The sequence below is a fragment of the Polyodon spathula genome, chromosome 12 (genome assembly GCF_017654505.1).
Source record: "Polyodon spathula isolate WHYD16114869_AA chromosome 12, ASM1765450v1, whole genome shotgun sequence".
Taxonomy (NCBI): domain Eukaryota; kingdom Metazoa; phylum Chordata; class Actinopteri; order Acipenseriformes; family Polyodontidae; genus Polyodon; species Polyodon spathula.
In genome coordinates, this window is record NC_054545.1 from 28,267,213 (window position 1) to 28,284,638 (window position 17,426).

Sequence of the window (17,426 nt, forward strand, 5' to 3'; positions counted from 1 at the left end):
ACTGTAAGAACTCGGTACAACTCAGTTAGATTGAAATAAGAATTAATAAAACTACAGCGTTATTTTTACGAAAACAATCCAACCACAAACCGTTGACTGTACTTTTAGTTATTAGCTTGTACTGTCTAATTTGATGACTTAAATAGCAAAAGTTAACAAATGTGCATGATTAACGCAGTGAACAAAAATAATAATAAGCAACTGTGGCAGAGCAGAGCTCTGCCCTATATAGATTGGCAGGGATGGGGTTAAATTTGACAGGTGTTCAGGTGGCTGGGGTTGATTGGAGTAATTAACGATCAATCAGCACCCAGCCACCTGACATAGAAGGAGGTCTCAGCTTCCCAATAGGAGGGGAGAAGGGAGCTGAGGAAGCAAGCAGATGGTTGTGTTTGCTGTTTTGTTTTTTTTTGTTTTTTTTATTTTATAATCCAGTGAAGGCATCACCCAGCCTGGAAACCTTTATTTTTGTAGTTTTGCTTTTGTGTTTTGTTATTTGTGTTTAATTATCTTTGTTTTCGCCCTTGTGCTCTTTTATTTTGTGTTTATTTATAATAAAAGTTATTTTTTTGAACTGCAGTCTGTCACTGGGCCTCTATCCACTCGCCAGCCTGTCGCAGCAACTGACAGTTTCACACAGAAACCAAACATTTGATTGTTTTGAATGCAAAAATATTCACTTTGAAAGTTCTGCAGACAGTTTGTTACCCCGAATAACCTGGGCTTTAAAGCCAAGACAAGAACTAATGTTTCGCTTCTCACTCATTGTGAACTGATACTGTAAACAGCTAAACTTGGTAACTGCAAATGAATGATCCGTTTCCGGTCAGAGGTTAGTCAAGTGAATCAAGAGTGTCAAGTAGAGTTCAGTATGTTTAACATACCTTTATGAAAATAAACAGTGAAGGCACTTCTACGCCTTTGAGGCCATTGAACTACACTCACTTATTTCTATTTAAATTTATGAATGTGTTTGCGATTTCATTTTCCACACAGTTAACATCTACTATTATTTTCTATGTAACTTCTATGTTCTATGTTACTCATGGTATTGAGTCTATGTCAATTTTTTGCTGTAGATACAGATATAAATATAGATAGATATACACCTCTTCTTCAAGGTTGTCAATCTTGCTCTGCAGTTGTTTGTTCTCAGTTTCTTTATTTTGCTTCTCCAAGACCACTGCTTCTTTCTCTGAATTCAGATCTTTCACATGCTGTTCAAAATCACTCTCCTTCTTCTTCAGCTCTGCATGGAGCTCATGTCGGGCAGTGAGCTCAATATCAAGCTGGTGAGGAAAATAGTATAAAAGATTAGAAAAAAGGTACAAATTAGTACAGGTCGGATCTGTCAGCTAATTTCGAAAAATCCATGCAAATCACTAACTTAAAATGGCCGCTAATTACACAATACACTGTCCAATACACAATTATTGGTTTGTCTTGCATCACTAAAATGTATGAGGCCATATTTCCAAAGCCTTCACTAAGTTAGCACCATTTTTGTGTGTAATATTCTAGAATCACAATGCTGTGCTGGCAGAGGGGACATTTGCTGTTTAGGGAATCGAGCAATTGAAACAGAAGGAACTGTCAGCTGAGATGCCAGGACCTTCATTTATACCACAGCTTCTCCAATGCTACGATCAATTATTTATAATTAAGGCTTTTCTGTTATCAATTTTAAATGTCCTAAAACTTATTAACTCAATAAATATAACATAAAGGACCCTCTTATAAACTAGGTGTGTTTGTGACAATTTGGGCAAAAAGTCATAAAGACATACATAACTCCATCCATCTATATGTTAAATCATGGAACTTTCCCTGGACGGACGGACGGACGGACGGACGGACACACACACACACACACACACACACGATGTTTCAGTGACTTTGACAGCAGTCTAATTGTATCCCAAGTCACAAATGTAATTATCCCCTGTCAGGCAGGACCGACGGAAGGTCAGATTATCACTATAATCAGTATGAGAAATGCTGCTTGGTAATGACATTTCAGGGGGCCTGCCCGCATGTCACGGCACTCGCACATCCCCGCAAACACTGACAGCCAAAAAAAACACATGGCCTTGCAATCTCCAGATAAGGGTCAATCTTTCTTTCCTGTGGAGCTATTACATATGTCTGATTTTCAGAATAAAAGAAACCATTGCAATGCTGTCAGGAGTCACGAACTGCTGACACCACTGTGCTGGGGTAGAGAGTGGGGCTGTCGCTCAAAGGCAGAAATGAATTGCTTTAATGCAGCAAATATGAAGAGGGTGTCAAAGTTGTTTTTTTTTTTTTTTTGACATTCAGATAGGCTAGACTTTATAGAAATCAAATATAGTTACAAAATGAGTTTCTGGAGCAAGTAAATTGAAGCTTGTGTTAACTGGGTCAGGACAGTGGGTGTAAAACACCTGCTCTCCTAAAATAATAATGCAAAAGGATCTATAGGCTATTAATCAGCTGAGTTGATGTACTAATGTATCTTCCCCAGAACAGAATGAACATTAGGTCATTTGCTACTACCACTCATGATGCTTAGCAGCATCATCACTGGCCTCCCGTTTGTGGTGCTGAATAGGTTCCATGCTTCTCTATCTTGCTTTAATGCAGATACGTTATAATTTTGAAAGGAAAAGAACAATATTGAGTAATCGAAAGTTGCTGCTTCTTAATGCTGTATTTGAAAACGCTTTAGGCCCTGAAAAAAGAAGAGTCAAAGATGTTGAGCAAAAAGTAGAGGGGCAGTGAAATTGCTCATGCTAATATGAAGTATTAGTTTTCGGTTGTAAATTCCCCAGCAGTCCAATGTGTATTCAATTAATGTGGATTACTGTACCTTCTTCTCCAGGTCAATAGCTTTAGCTTCACTCTTCTCTACTTTGATTTGGTCTACCATGTTATCTGTAGATATAAAGATTCAATAAAAAGTACTTAACAAAAAGAGAAAAAGGGTCACAACGTTATTTGAAGATTGAATCAAATATAATTTTTGTAGGCAAGAAATGGCTGAAAGAAATCCTACCCCACCTACTTCATAAATTGAATTATGGTGGGATAAAAACAAAATGCACATTTCTTTAAAAAAAAAAACAGAATACTTAAAATGATGGTCTTTTTAACCACTGCGGATGAATTACTTCAGTTTTGTAAGCACATTAAAAGTTAAAAGGTCAGATGTGATCACTTAAGTTTAATCAATGTAAAGTGAAGGGAGAATACTGTCAGTTGCTCTGAGTCCACCTTAATTTATGATCATAAGAGCAGTACATGAAGCCCCTTTCACACTGGCACGACTACCCGGGTCCCGATCTGGTTCTGGCTACCCAGGTCACAATCCCAGTTCAATCCAGAAAAGCTTGGATGGAAGTGTCAGTAACAAGCTGCTTCTGGGGCACTGATCCACACGTTGTGCTTCTTCAAAAGCAGTGTAAAATTGCGTAGCCAACCCGGGTAGGGTCCGACCCGGGTAGAGCATGCTAGTGTAAAAGGGTCTATATGCTTACTTCGCTACAGCCATGCCCATGTATCCTTCATCCACGTGAGATTAAAACGTTGCAATACGAAGCATAATGTTTAATTATTAACAATCAGTTGATTACTCAATGCTGGGAGACAAATCTGTTCAATTTTGTTCAAATAGTAATATAGTACAACATTTTGGTATGAATATTTTCTTACAATTAGATACCTGTGCTGCTGCTTGAATATTTTTTGTTAATTTAACACCTTGATCATTTCTCTAAAATTATTATTATTATTTTTTTAAATATATAAGAAATTAATGCCTTGTCTAAATCAAAGTTGTGGTACTACCATATCTATTATAAAGTATACCAATGGCATCAACATTGTTTTATTTCAACCCAAGTCTAAAACATTTGTCTAACTCAAAGTTTTACCTCTGCATTTATGATTATGTTTGAATTTATGGAGACGCAAATACAAAAATAGAAATACAACAAACGTTAGCTTCAGTTAATAAATAATTAAGGCTTCTTTTGCTGCATCCTGGTAACCCCATTACCTTCCACAACAGCAAAATGGATAAAAGAAGAAATAAAAATAGGCCTTACCAATTAATCCTTCTACATCAAGGTTAAACCTTTTACATCTGAAGTCAGGATCTGCACCATTCTTATGCAAGATTATCTGGGAAACACATTCATCTACAAGCCTGAAGTACTGTGGTCTGGAAAAGAAAAGAAGACAGTTAGATTAGATTTACCATGGGGAACAACAGTCCACACATTTATTTATTTATTTATATATATATATATATATATATTTATTTGTGTGTGTGTGTGTATATATATATACATATATATATATATATATATATATATATATATATATATATATATATATATATATATATACACACACACACACACACACACACACACACACACACATATATATATATTTATTATCTACCTACCTACCTATCTCGACTTGTTTTGCCTGGCAGAGTGAGAGCGGTGTGGAGTGGTGGTGTGTGCATGAGCGCTGCTGGCAGGTTTGTCGGTCTTCTCCTCTTGTTTGTTTTTATATTGTTTTGAATTTCTTGTTTAAAGTGTACTGGTGAAAACGTAAAATCGGCTTCTCGCATGAGCGGATCGACTGTGGTTTTTTTAGGTACAGTGGAGCTAGTATCTATGGTTGTAGAAAAGGGGATTGTTGTTAATAATACTTTTCTCCCAGTAATTCCTTTAGCTGTCCCTGCTAAAATCACCCTTTCTAATGTTCCCCCGTTTCTGAAAAATGAAGTGATAGAGAGAGAGCTGGCTAGATACGGGCAGCTCATGTCCGGGTTGAAGAGAATCCCTTTAGGCTGCAAGTCACCACATTTGAAACATGTTATGTCATTCAGAAGGCAGTTGTTTATGATTCTAAAAAAACATTGATGAAGATCTAAAGTTTAAGGTGGGTGGCAGCTGATCCCCAGCAGGCCGGCAGCGACACTGTGTTGGGGGCGGAAAGCCAAACCAAAGCACAAGATACAGCAAAAGACAATGAGAGAGCAGAAAGTCACGGAACTGAGGGAGAGAGTGAGCAAATTGACACAGAGACGGTTGCTAGTGTGTGGGGTGATGTTCAGATACAGGTAGAAGGGGTAAAGTTCGCAGAGGATAGTGAGGTTTTTAGATTGCCGGGAAAAAAAAAGGGCGAGTAAAACAGAGGGCAGTACTGTCACAAAAAAACGCAGCGTTTCGTCTGACGGCAGCAGTGTTGGTATGGAGCCTGAGAGCTCTGCAGAGCCGTGCAGCGCGCAGGCTGTCAGCACAGTGACAGACAATCCCGCTGGAGACAGTCTCACTGACTCCTCTCAAGCATCGCAATCGCTAGGCATGTATAAACCCCGGGGAGGGTACAGTGTTCAAGGCATCAAAGATTTCCTGGAGCAGACGAAAGGGCGAAGCAGAATTGATGTTGAGGATTTGTTTCCCCGATATTGATTTGTTTCTGAGCTCAGTACGAGGTTTAAAACAAATCGTTTCTGCTCAGGAAACGTTTAGTAGTCAGGAGCTAGTGCGCCTCAAATACATATCGAGCAAACTCCGTGGCAATGTTAAACACAGTCAGTCCTGATGGCCAGTACACTCCTAATACTCTTTCTCTTTACTGTCTGCTTGTTTTTCTTTTCTGATAATCAATGTGTTTCCTTTTCAAACTCTGCAATGGCTAGCTTTAATATCAGGTGCCTTAATGTTAATGGCTGCAGAAATGCTTTTAAAAGAGCCACATTGTTTGAATTTATCTTGCAGAAAAATCTGTATGTTAGGTTTTTGCAGGAGACTCACATAGATGGGGGAAATCAGGTTGATTGGGAAAAGGATAGGAAAGGGGATTTCTTTGTAGTAATGGAACTAAAGTGCTGGGGTTAGCATTTTGTTTTCTCAGGGGTTTAAACAGAGTTCTGTAATTGCCTGTGACGTCGTACAAACGCCTACTCAGAGTCCAAGTGGTTGTTGAAGGCAAAAAAGAGATTTCTCCTTATTGCGGCAATGGTGGGATGTAGGGAAGGTGCAGACTCAATCTTTGTTAGCAGTATACTAGAAACGTCACAAACAGCTTAAATAAAACCATGAGAGAGCTGGAGGAGGACATCCTACAGCTCCAGAGAGCTCTGGAGTCCAGCCCAAACGAAAGGCTGATTGAGGGCCTAAAATGTAAAAAAAAAAAAAGGGGGGGGTTATCGGATCTGCTGGACGTAAAGGTGCAGGGGGCTCTGGTGAGATCGCGGTTCCAGAACTTTGTGGAGATGGATGCACCCACTCACTATTTCTTTGGGCTGGAGAAAGAGTGCACAGAGCAAAGTGATTCATTGCCTGAGGACAGCGGCTGGGCAGGAGCTCAGGGAGCATGCAGAGATCCGGAAGCTGGCTATGGGTTTTTATAAGGACCTGTTTACAACAGAAACGGTGGAGGAAACTGGGGAATCACAGCATTTCTTGCAGAATCTCCCTCAGCTGTCTGAGGAGGAAGCCAAGGGGCTGGAAAGTCCTCTGACAATGATTGCCCTGCAGGGGTTGAACAACGGAAAGACACCTGGACTTGATGGCCTCCCAGTGGACTTTTATAAAAAGTTCTGGTCTCTGCTGGGAGAGGACTTGTTGGATGTTTTCAGGGAGAGTGTGCAGGATAAAGTTAGCCTCAGAGTTGCAGAAGAGCAGTTATCACTCTCCTCCCTAAAAAGGGAGATTTGTGTAATATTAAAAACTGGAGACCTGTGTCGTTGCTCTGTGCCGATTATAAAATCCTTTCTAGAGCCCTTGCAAACCGCCTCAGGACTGTGATAGGGCGGGTGGTGCAAGGAGACCAAACATACTGTGTTCCAGACAGATCCATTTTCGATAATATTGTTCTAATTCGAGATATACTGGCAGCCTCCAAGCTTTTTGGTTTCAATGCAGGTGTAGTGCCGTTGGATCAGGAAAAGGCTTTCAACCGGGTAGATCACCTCTACCTGTGGAGGGCACTAAAAGCTTTTGGGTTTGGGACCAGTTTCTTGGAGAAGGTTCAGCTGCTCTATCGTGACGTTTCCGGTCTATTGAAAATCAGCGGTGGCTTAAGGGCCCCTTTCCCCGTTCAGAGAGGTATCAGACAGGGGTGTTCCATGTCTGGTATGCGCTATACTTTAGCAATAGAGCCTCTTATAAACGAGCTGAGCAGGGTATTAACTGGACTGTCCATTCCTCAGTCTCCAAGTAAACAAGTGAAGGTAACAGCTTATGCAGATGACATTGCTGTATTTGTTAACAACCAAACTGATGTTGACAGTGTAGGCACCTATCAAAGACTGTTTGAGAAGCTGTCATCTGCTAAAGTAAACTGGGATAAGAGTAGTGCAGTGCATCTGGGTGACTGGACGGGTTTTCGTCCTCCAATTTTACCTGCTAGATTGCAGTGGAGCAGGGGTGGGCTCCTTTATCTGGGTGTCCATCTCGGGGATGACAGCACTGTGCAGAGGAATTGGGAGGGGATGGTGGAGAAGGTGAAAGGCAGGTTGCAGCGGTGGAAATGGCTGCTTCCGCAGATCTCCTATAGAGGTAGGGTACTTATTATTAATAACTTGGTGGCCTCTAGCTTGTGGCACAGGTTCATCTGCTTGGAGCCCCCACAGTCATTAGTGAAACAGGTTCAGACTGTGATGCTGGAGTTTTTCTGGGATGGGGTGCATTATATCAGACAGAGTGTGCTGTACCTGCCTCTGGCTGAGGGGGTCAGGGACTCATAGACCTTTCTGGCAGGACAGGCTTTATGGTTACAGGCCCTGCAGAGGCTGCTGTATTGCACTGAGGACCTCCCGTGGAGGCAGGTTGCCTGTGCTTTCCTGCAGCAGGTGGGGAGGCTGGGTGTGGATAGGGGTCTTTTTTGTTAGAAATGGGTAAACTGGAGATGGACCGACTACCAGACTATTATAAGAGCCTGTTGAGGGCATGGCAGTGGGTGCATATTGAGCAAAGATACACTGAAAACATAAGCCTTGATTGGCTCCTAGAAAAGCCGTTAATATATAATACTTTCTTGAAGTGTGATATTGTTCAGTCTGTTACTTTTATACATATGTTAGTGAAGGCAGGTGTTGTAAAGCTTAAAGCCCTTTTAGATTTCAACACCCACAGCTGGGTGACTTCTCAGTGGTTAGCGTCTGCTCTGGGGATGCGGTCTGTCCGCACTGCTGAGCTTTTTCTTAACCGGGTGCTTGCTGCTCTCCCCGGTGAGGGGCTAGAGCTCTTAAGCCAGCTGTTTAGGGAACAGAGAGTTCCGCACACTTATTCGCCCTTAGTGTCCCCAGCAATCAGTCAGGCTTCTGATGAGCTGGGTTATTTACTGACTGTAGAGGGTCTGAGATCTCCCTCTGTGTACAGTAGAGGGGAAACAGCTGTATAGGGTGTGTGTAAAGGGCCGTTACCAGCAGCAGCTCAGGGCAATACCAGACACACACTGGAGAGAGAGGCTGGGGGTGGCGGAACAGATAGTGCCAGCTTGGAGAACCCTGTATAAGCCACCACTGCCAAAAAGACCGGAGGATCTGCAGTGGAGGATCTTACATACCATCATTGCCATTAACTCCTTTGTGAGCATCATAAACCCTGAGGTGCAAGATTCCTGTCCATTTTGCTCACAAAGGGAAACTGTTTACCATTGTTTTGTGTTCTGCACCAGATTAAAACATGTTTGCTGCTCTGAAGGAATTGCTTGCTGGATTGGGTTTTGTGTTCTCGGAGGTGTTTTTTTTATTTTTGGTTTTAAGTATTGTAAAAAGAGAAAGTACTCAATCCAGCTGGTGAATTTTATTATTGGACAGGCCAAATTAGTAATTTTATAGAGCAGAAAAAACAAAATGAATGACGTTTTAAATACTGATCCGTTTGTCATTTTTAGAATGCTTGTATTAACACGGGTTAGACTGGATTTTAATTTCTATAAAGCAATGCATAATATAGCAATTTTGAGGAAGTCTGGTGTGTAGACAGTGTGTTGTGTGCTGTTAAGGATGGTGATCTGAAGGAGTATCTGTGATGTGAATTTTTAAGCGTCCATAATATTTTATGTATTGTTTTGTTCACCTTGGGTGGATCTGAATTGATTTCGTGATAATATCTGTTTTATAAATATTGATTTTGTGTATTCTATTTAATTGAGAAATAAAGTTTTTTCAAAAAGTAAAAAAAAAAAAAAAAAAAAAATCTATATATAAAAAATAAACATCAATTGAAGCAGGGGTATTTTTATTAAAACTTTTTTTTTATGGCAGAGTAAGAGTGACATCCAGTGGATTTTGAAACTGATTACACTTTTAAAAAAAAAATGTTATAATTTGTTAAACCTAAAATTATTAAGCTTATCCAGTTAACTGTCAGAAAACAAGTGTCCTTAAATAAGCTGAATTTCATGCTCCAGTTTTATTTTGAGGGATTTGATAATTTGCTTTTTCTATCTATTTACAGAATCAAAGTGCCCTCAGGTTGTTTCAGATATTAACTCTTTATATCAGGGTTAAGGCAATCTCCCTCTCTGCTATATTTCCCCTCTTCCTAATTTCTTAGATGTTTCATTTCTCTGCACTCTATTAGATCCGGTTCTACTGTGTGACAGAGTATTACCTTGGGGGTAATAGAATTGCTATAGTAAAAATCACTCACTCACTCTTTTCTCAAGCTCCATTCACAGAAAACCCATTAAACAGGCCTGCAAAGCTCTTCTCTGGAAAGCTCTCGAAATGAAAAAGTACACAACATGGCACTAACATTTAACCCATTAAATCACTCAGGTGTTGCAGACAGCAATCTTCCCTCCTAAAATAAAATGAACAGGTCTAATCCCAGAGCTGTCTCGGATCCTCTGCAACTACCTTGTAGCCAGGCAACTGATGTTTTAATAATGTGTGTTTGTGCGAGAGTGGTGGCACGACAGTCTGGTGACTTAACCCACAGTCCTGCACCTGAATGCAACACAGATACACAGAATAGAGATCCAAAAAAGTGAAAATGGTAGGTATCTTAAATTCTGTTTTCCATTCTACTTTTTATAGTTTCTGAGGGATGCATTAACTATGGATTAAATAAAAAAAATAAAATAAAATGTATTCCTTATAATTCATTTAAACAAGAATATTTCACCAAGGCTGAGTTCTCATTTCTAGCAGGGAGCCTGAGGCAATAGCCAGCGTTTTGTCACATCAATCATATACATAAATACAAAGAAAATGTATTGTGTAATTCCACATGATAAATTTGGTGTCAAAATAAAACAGTGTTTTTATGTTTGACAATTCCAACTACAAGCTGTCAGAAGTGTCATAGCTTGTTATTGATGCAGGGCTATGGTGTTACATAAAAAAAAAGAACATCTGTAATAAAAACGCATGAATAAGTTTAGGGACTGGGGCATGGATGAAGTAAACAAATCCAAGCTGATGTTAAAATTCTCTGCTTGCATCTCATGGGGATTTGCAGCAAAAATAAATAAATCAGTTAACTAATATAGAGGGAGGTTGATTTATACCAACCATGAATCACATTTAATCATATTAAAAAACTAGCTATCTGTCAGACTTCCAATAGCTGTAGAGTGCATTTGATTACGTATCTTGGTTAAGATGGCCTATCCAATATTTGTTAAATTACTTTTGCGTCAGACCTGGTTTGAGTCTGGCAGCATTGGGCAGGTGGATTGAAATTTGATGCAAGGGGAGGGGGGCTCAGATTTTGTGCAGAAATCTTCATGTGGCCAGACACATGAGTATATCGTACCCTATACATAAGATCAAGTACAGGATTATCAATGAAATGATAAACAGAATGTGTAACCCATTCCTTACCTTGCTAAGTAATCATTGCGAATGAGGAGGAAGTGCTGCAAAATGGACAGGAAATAAGGCTCAGCTTTCGTGTCTTTCACAGTGTTTTGAAGGACCTGGAAAACTTCAGTCACATCAGTGGCCAGGTGGGTTAAGGACAGTTACAGACGCAATACAAAAACAACACACATAGTTCACAGTGCAGCTGTATAAACTACAGGAGCAGGTCATCCACACCCCACACCTGAAATTTCATTGCACATGAGGTCAAAGTAAAATGCAAAGGACAATTTGGAGTAAATAGTGTGGAGATTGCAGCCCAAAATGTGTACTTTATATTGACAGTCTTAATTGCTTTTGTGTATTTTATTTGAGATGGTAAGCCAAAATTAAGCAAACAATTATTCATTTTAATTGCAGTATAAAGATGGGCACCCTGTCCTTGTCGGTGTTCTTAACACACCAAGTAAACCAAAGCCACCTGAATAAATGAGGCTCTTTTGTGAGTTGGCCAAAGTTTCAAATCTATCCAGAACTTCAGGTACTGACTGTCTGAACTTGTAACATACTGCACTGTACATCTGCTAAGCCAACATATGCAGTGTATCTGATTTAGATGCAGAAATACGCATGTATAGTACCTCCCAGCATTAACCCAAAATATCAAAGGTGATACAGCAGAGAGCATTAGGCAAATGTGATGCTGATATTTAATAATGTTTCTACTTTTTTTTTTTTATATCCTCTGCAAACTTTCAGCATGAATATTTGCATACGATAATTGCAAATCACCCTATGCAATCTCAGCCATTCTTGTGTTAATGCTGCGGATAATTGTCTGTATGACAGACTGCCGAGGAGACACCATTCAGCACATTAACTGCAGCAGGAAAAAGAGCCACGCAGGAGTAATCACCCAATCAGAGCTCCTTTGTGCTGATGAATACCTGCTTGTCAGCAATGAGCTGCATAGAAATAAGGTAAAATTAGGTTACGAGAAGCACTTTCTTTCTTTTTCCTTTAACAATCTTTTTGATTATACAGGTAATTTTAGTAAACTGAGTGTGTGTGTGTGTGTGTGTATATATATATATATATATATATATATATATATATATATATATATATATATATATATATATATATCCCCCCCCCCTTCCGAAGTAATACAGTATTTATTAATTTATTTATTTTGATAAACACATATACATTAATAATGAACACCTTTGTAACAAATGCAATGCCTGGTATATTTCAAGTTCCAAAGCAAAACAGGCAACATACTGAGTTTTTTAGGTTTCTTTTTGCCAGGTTATTGGATAAAGTCTTAGTGTCCTTGAGTTGATATTAAAATAACTTGACTAAATTCTACATGCACAAATCCCATGAAGGATAACTGCACATCTTGTGGTCAGATAACACCCACTAAATGAATTGTAACTAATGAGGGAAAGAACAACAACAAAAAAATGAATTCCCCTTTAAACTAAACTAGCAATACAGTGCCCACTAGTGGACTCTAACACCATATACCAGTGTTTATACATCCTACTTGCTCATTGAATTTACATAATTTTGCCCTTTAATATACATAGATGTATTTTATATATCAAATTAAAAGATTGTACCTCCTTTTAATAATGTTTAATCTTGCTCAACAGATTACAGCATGAAAATTAGACCAAAAAATAAATAAAATGCTTTTATCTATATTTTGTCTAAATCCAAATCCTGCAAGAATAATAAAATAAAATCTTGAACTGCTTGATTTTAGTGTCTTATTCCTCAATTGTATGCCATAATTGAATATGACAAGTTATTGTAAATTAATAGGATATAAAAATAAATACATAAAAAGATAAATCAATAAAGCAATTATGAAGTACAAACAACATTTGCTACTGTGGGGTTAATCAATTAAATTTCAACTTATCGTTTAAATTGTGTTTAAGATTATCAATGAAGCATTTTAATTCTGTATGTTCTGGGAGCCACCTGGTGGTGACTTTGATAATGGCAGGCTTTTAAAACTAACTAAAGAAACAAGGTTGGAGTTGCTCCAAATTGACATTCTGGAAAGGAAAATAGGCCAGCTGTTGATTTTTTTTTTTTTTTTGCCTAGCCTACCCCAAGAGGTAAGAGCAAGCTTTGTTAAGTGACGGATTTTCAACACACAGTACTTGTGATGTTCAGTACTTACAAGATAAATGAGAGCAAAGATGCAAAGTAATATGAACACTTAAAGGGGCATTCGAAATTCATTTATCTACCATTCAGTATCCAAATCAAGTTGTTTTTAAGGAACGATATATGCCCATGAAGGCTCACACCACACATGTAGCATGTTTCTTTACTGAAAGTGCGGGACAAGTGAATGAGTTATATTTTTCCTCAAAGAAAAACTAAGTTTTGTACCTGCAAGTTGAATATAAGCTGGGCAGTGAAAATTGGTTATAGTGGTAAATGATTAAAACACCTTAAATTTACTGTACCAGTTTAGTCCAATTCACAGTATGTGTATCCCTGACAAATCAGATACCAGTGCAAAGGATATTCCATCTCTATGCGCACATCTTCCAACCGGGCTCTCAGCTCTTCAGAGTCATCTTCTGAATGGTCATCAAACACAGACAGCTGCACTTTCAGCTCTTCATTCTCAACCTGACGCAGTTCCTACATTTACCAAGAACAAAACAAATGTGTTAATGTCAGATCATGTTCTATTCATCTGTGTCGAATATACTCTAACTACTTGATAATAATGTTTCAAAAAGTTTTATTGTTACCAGCAAAGGTTATTTTTTCACTATCACGTCAATAGCCCTGTTTGAGAGTTGTCTCTGGAATCCCAAACACTATTTAAATCACAAGTAACTTTCTAGAATGACTCCAAAGAACCTTTGACTTAAATCAAAGATTAACTTTATAATGATAACTATCAGTGTATTATGTACTTACTTTACAGTAGTTTCTGACATTTTAAAAAGGGTACCCGCTCCAAAGCTAGGTATGGTCAACGAAAAAATGCTTAATAAAAACAAACAAAAAGTACCGTAAGGATATCTTTCAGCCCCTGTCTCATCAGCTCACTCCGTATGTGAATTCTGAAGTCCAATTCATCACCTCGAGTGATGAGGGCGTTGATCAGCTGCATGCAACCTGCCTAAATGCAAACACACATGCTGTTCATTCAAGAGATTATATGTATTGTACATTCAACATTGTCTTGTTTTAGGAGGAAAATATTGATTTCCATTGCCAAAGCCAAACAGTTAAGATTATTAAATTAAACTATCAACTGATCAGTCATGTACAACTATTTAAAAAAAAAAAAAAAAAAAAAAAAACTGGGACATGTAATTAAATATGAATTAGCTTGGTCAGTCTTCATGGAGAAAGGAATGCTTTTGAAACTTATCAAAATGGACACGTTTCTTAAGTTCTTAAAATAAAGATTTACCTTCAAAGTTACTCCTGTATTTCTCATTCCAGAAAGCAGTGGCTGGAACCTCTCAATATCTTCATTCTCAGCATGCTCTGTAATGGCTTCCAGCACACGCTCACTGACATGCCTTGATGCATTTTAAAACAATTCAGAAATAGTAAACTCACACACCCTACTCAAACAGAGTAGACACATTCTCATTTTAGCTAGAATGTACAAAGGATAAATATTTCATGACTTGCACTCTATCTATAAGCACATAGCCAAGTGTTCAAAGGTTAGAACCTGCATGCAATACTGAATTAACAAGAATTCCCTCTGAAAAAAAAACATTTAAATTGTTAAAAGCATGAAAACTTTTGAGCAAATCGCAATTTCTGCTTGAATGGATCTTCTATACATGATAAATCAATCTCATAGCAAGGTGCAGACCTACTGTTTAAGCATCTATCCATTTGGGGCTATTATCTGTGTTTAGGACCATAAAGGCACTATGATGGGAGCCATCAAAAATGTAGCTACAGAAAGATTACTTACAGATTGTCAGAGTGATCCAAAATGCAGATCGCAGATACCAGTTTCACAGCATCAACCATCATTTGAGGTACTTTGGGATTGATAGCTCGGACAAGCAGGGGAATCCCATCCTCCGACGTCAGCATGGCTTTTAAACCATGCTATCAAAGAGAAAACAAATATACACTGACACTTAAGGATGACAAATAAGTTATTTACCAGAACACAGGAGTGTCCAAATGTTGAAAATAGTTCTAAGGTTATAGTTATTAAGGTCACCTACCATGTTGTTCATGAAGGCTTTTAGGCATCTGATGACCTCATGCTGACACTTAACACCAATTGCACTATAAAAAAGGTCAAATAAATCAGATAATAAATATAAAATAGTTTACATTTTAATTTCAAAAGGTAAGTAGACTGCTGGACAATAATGCCCTGGCTAACAGAATATTACAAACTAATCCTTAATAGTGGTGATGCTATACAAGTAGGTATCAATACTAAAAGCTGCATGTTAGGACATAGCCCAAGAAACCCTACCATATTTGATTTAAAATAAAAATCCCAACACAATATGATACACCTGCTGAGGGCATAACTGACCACTTTAGAGAGACGGTAAAAGTGAATCAATGAAAGCGAGTAATTGCTGTATACTACTGAAGTACCACATGGTTTAAAAAAAATATTATATATATATATATATATATATATATATATATATATATATATATATATATATATATATATTCTACTGTGTTAATAATGGGACGGATTAAGAAAAGAAACTAACTAAAAAACATTTAATGAAATGACCAATTTACCTGTATGGATCGTCTTTATCATCCTGCAATTTCTTCAAAATATCCAGCAGCAGTGCCAAACCTTCTGCTCCGAAATTCTGGACCCAGCTAAAAGATACAAAAGCCATTTATTCCAAGTACATTAACACAAATGACAGATCTTGATGCCTATATACTTTGCCATAATCCTTGTAACATGGCAAAACTGAGGGAGAGTCAAACAAATCCACCTGTTGATTTTCAGAGAGATACCCAGACAGCTTGGAATGTTGTTGTTGATGCAATTTCAGAAGTAAACTCAGTTCTATGGTATCAGTGAAGCATTAATACAGTTAGGTAGAAGTTAAAAGTGAAGTCTTTCATTATATGAAAGCAATACGACCACAAGGAGTGCTCAATGCAAGCTAAACGTTATTCTTTTTTCAATTAGGGACATGCAGGCATTTCAAAGACTACATTATATGTGAAAAGTTGCTGCTGCTTCCTGGTGTCTAATCACTTCATGTGTACTGTAGTTCTCTCCGATGGTATAGCTGCAATGAGACCATGTGACCTGGAGCAAAGGTACCAGAACGTAGCTATTTACTGTTTTATACAGTGTTCTGCTTGAAACAATTAGCAATCCTGAATTGAAAAATAAATGCAATTTAAATAATGACATTATTATTTGACCCTTTAACCCCACTTGTCATATTTAAATATTCAGCATTTCTTACCTAACAGGATTGTTACTAAGCGAAACTCGTAAGGACTCCAGGCAGCTCAGCAGCGGACCTTCTCTTAAACCACACCTCAGCTCCTGGATATACATCACTGCTGATTTAGAACTCTCCTTCTGACTTTGGCCCTTAGCAAAGCAAAACAAGAGAAATAAGCCTAATACAAGAATAACATTTTAAATTTAAAAATGATTTTAAAAAAAATAAACAAAAAATCACGAAATAACCAGGGAGAACTGTAAGAAATACAAAATAATAAAAACAGAGTAGGAATAATGTTATTTCATTTTTCTCAACAAAACAACAGATTTAAAAGAAACAAATGTCAGGAGAAACCGATTCAAAGTGGATGAGGGGGGTGGGACATTATACAGATCAGGTGCCTCAACTCACAGCTTTAGAGGTATGCAGATACTGGGAGACCATTTCTCTCTTAATGGAGATGTCCTTTGCTCGCAAAGGCTGCTGTTTTTCACCATTCAGATTCATATCAACCTGGACAAGAGAAAGAACATTTTTACAGTACAAGCCTATAGACACTCTACAAGTAATACTTTTCTCTCACCTCACTGAAGGAAAAGTAATACTCAAAGTTCACTCAAAAACAAGGTCATGAAAGTCAAAGGCCTAACAGTTTGTTTCTCATAACATTCACACTGGAAAGTAGCACATATGCTGTTCTTTTCTATTTTACAAAAAGATCAGTTAAAAAGGCTGTTCCATGAAAATGGTGGGCTGGTTACATTGATAAGTCACCCATATCGGACGACTGGCAAGTCCAAGATTTTTACACAGTCATCTGTCACGGACATGTGTAAAAAAGTCTTAGTCTTGCCAGCATAACTTACATTACATTTGCATCACATGCCTGTATTTCAGTGGAATTAGAATGACTAAGATAACAGGCTTAGAACCTACCAGCATCTGTTCAAAGAGTTCCAGCACAGTATTGTCAGGCAGGTCGTTAAGCATAGCAGACGGAGCTGGGACCTCGTAATGTGAGACAGAGGGGTGCCGCTGGGAGACATATGGCTTCTCTTTTTCCTTCTTTGTTCTCATGCTGGTGAAGCGTTCCAGCTGTATAGAGATGCGAAGAACAATCAATCAGAGACATGCAATAA

General features: G+C 38.2%; 1 protein-coding gene across 3 annotated transcripts in view; it reads right to left on the reverse strand.

Moving 5' to 3' along the window:
* LOC121324425 (protein diaphanous homolog 1-like) overlaps positions 1-17,426 on the reverse strand; it is a 136,428-nt gene that overhangs the window by 94,529 nt on the left and 24,473 nt on the right. For all 3 annotated transcript variants that reach the window (XM_041266282.1, XM_041266283.1, XM_041266281.1), the window contains 13 exons: positions 17,224-17,382; positions 16,699-16,800; positions 16,303-16,433; positions 15,608-15,694; positions 15,064-15,127; positions 14,802-14,941; positions 14,280-14,391; positions 13,872-13,982; positions 13,374-13,492; positions 10,841-10,957; positions 4,086-4,201; positions 2,849-2,913; positions 1,110-1,289 (listed from right to left, as the gene is read on the reverse strand). In XM_041266282.1, the coding sequence (XP_041122216.1) occupies positions 1,110-1,289; positions 2,849-2,913; positions 4,086-4,201; positions 10,841-10,957; positions 13,374-13,492; positions 13,872-13,982; positions 14,280-14,391; positions 14,802-14,941; positions 15,064-15,127; positions 15,608-15,694; positions 16,303-16,433; positions 16,699-16,800; positions 17,224-17,382 (1,503 nt within the window). The remainder of the gene's footprint in view (positions 1-1,109; positions 1,290-2,848; positions 2,914-4,085; positions 4,202-10,840; positions 10,958-13,373; positions 13,493-13,871; positions 13,983-14,279; positions 14,392-14,801; positions 14,942-15,063; positions 15,128-15,607; positions 15,695-16,302; positions 16,434-16,698; positions 16,801-17,223; positions 17,383-17,426) is intronic.